This window comes from the organism of the source record quoted next, assembly GCF_019968985.1.
Source record: "MAG: Porospora cf. gigantea B chromosome Unknown PgB_NODE_6438_length_1668_cov_13.2672, whole genome shotgun sequence".
NCBI classification, from domain to species: Eukaryota; Apicomplexa; class Conoidasida; order Eugregarinorida; family Porosporidae; genus Porospora; species Porospora cf. gigantea B.
This window is the reverse complement of record NW_027179177.1, coordinates 465-1668: the sequence shown is the minus strand read 5'-3', so window position 1 is coordinate 1668 and position 1204 is coordinate 465. Positions and strand designations below refer to the sequence as shown.

At 53.2% G+C, this 1204-nt stretch overlaps 1 protein-coding gene across 1 annotated transcript; it reads left to right on the top strand.

Moving 5' to 3' along the window:
• Positions 1–257: 257 nt before the first annotated feature.
• On the top strand, positions 258–962 carry KVP17_000612 (uncharacterized protein; the record flags this gene model as incomplete). Its single annotated transcript, XM_068515281.1, has 1 exon — positions 258–962. One exon carries the CDS (start codon positions 258–260, stop codon positions 960–962), a length of 705 nt encoding a protein of 234 aa, XP_068372560.1.
• Positions 963–1204: the final 242 nt, after the last annotated feature.

Below are 1204 nucleotides of genomic sequence, written 5' to 3'. Positions count from 1 at the left end.
TTGTGTGCCCAGCAGGCTTCAAGCTTGAGGAGGACCGCTGCTTTACTGAGGAGCTTGTGGACTGTACTGACCAGAGCCTTCCTGGCGAGGAATGCGGAGAGCACTGCTACGTCGACCTTCAGTGCACTGGGTCCTCCTGTTTCAACTCTCGCGAGGTGATTCAGCAAAGGATTTCGGAGCGCAACGGCAAGCGATTCCTGACGACTCAGCTGTCTGGACCTGAAGTCTGCAACGACCAGCCTTGTAAGGTTGTTAAAATGACGAAGCGTCCCGACTCGTCCAGCCTTGAGCTGGTGTCTAAGACCTGTCTCAAAAGAGTTGAGACCGATCCTGAGGTTTTCTGTGAGGCAAACGCCGTCTTCAACGGAAAGGAATGCTGCTTGCAGGTTCCTGTGGCTACGATCTTCAAATGTCCCCTCCAACGATTTGGTTCGTCGGATGACAACTGCTTCAGGCTTCGCCGTCGCACTCCTCAGTACGTGTGTCTGGCAGGATACGAACAGGTGTGTCGAGGATCCCCTCGGCTTTCTTCTCCTGCGAATTGCGAGTGCGTGGCTACTACGGAGGAAAAGCCGAATCCCGTGTGCCCTGAAGGTGCCCAGTACCACGACGAGACATGCGTCCTCTACGAGGAGCCCATCGCATACTGTCCTGAGAAGGGAGCTGAGCTGATCGATGACGCCTTCTGCGTAAAGACAGTTCGCGAACCTGTTCGGCTGCGAACTACTCTGGCACTGGAGTGCATTGGAAAGGAGTGCTTCGACAAGATCCGGTCTCAACTGGCTCGCAACAACATGCTTCCTGCTCTTGCTGGCGACACTCCGACGACTTTTCCTGTGGTAGACCTCGACGAGGCTGATCCCCTGGCCGATGTGGAGATTCTCACCACTAGGCAGATCAAACGCCAGGCGAGGCGCTGTGCCGAATGCAGCGCTCACTTTGAGATGACAGAAGACCTGTAATGCTTGTGACGATTTTTTTTAACCAAAAACTCAGTTCTGATTCTGGTTCAAAGGTCGACTACTCTGTAGAATTGTTGTTCGACACATTCCCATTCCATTCAAGAATTAATGTGGGTCATGTTGTTAGGGCAACCGACTGCTGAAAACTACAAAGCCAACTGACGATGAAGATCGTAATTCCCGTTCTCTGCGCTGTCGGCCTTAGCAAGCAGTGCGAAGCGGGCATATCTGGAAGTTCTGCG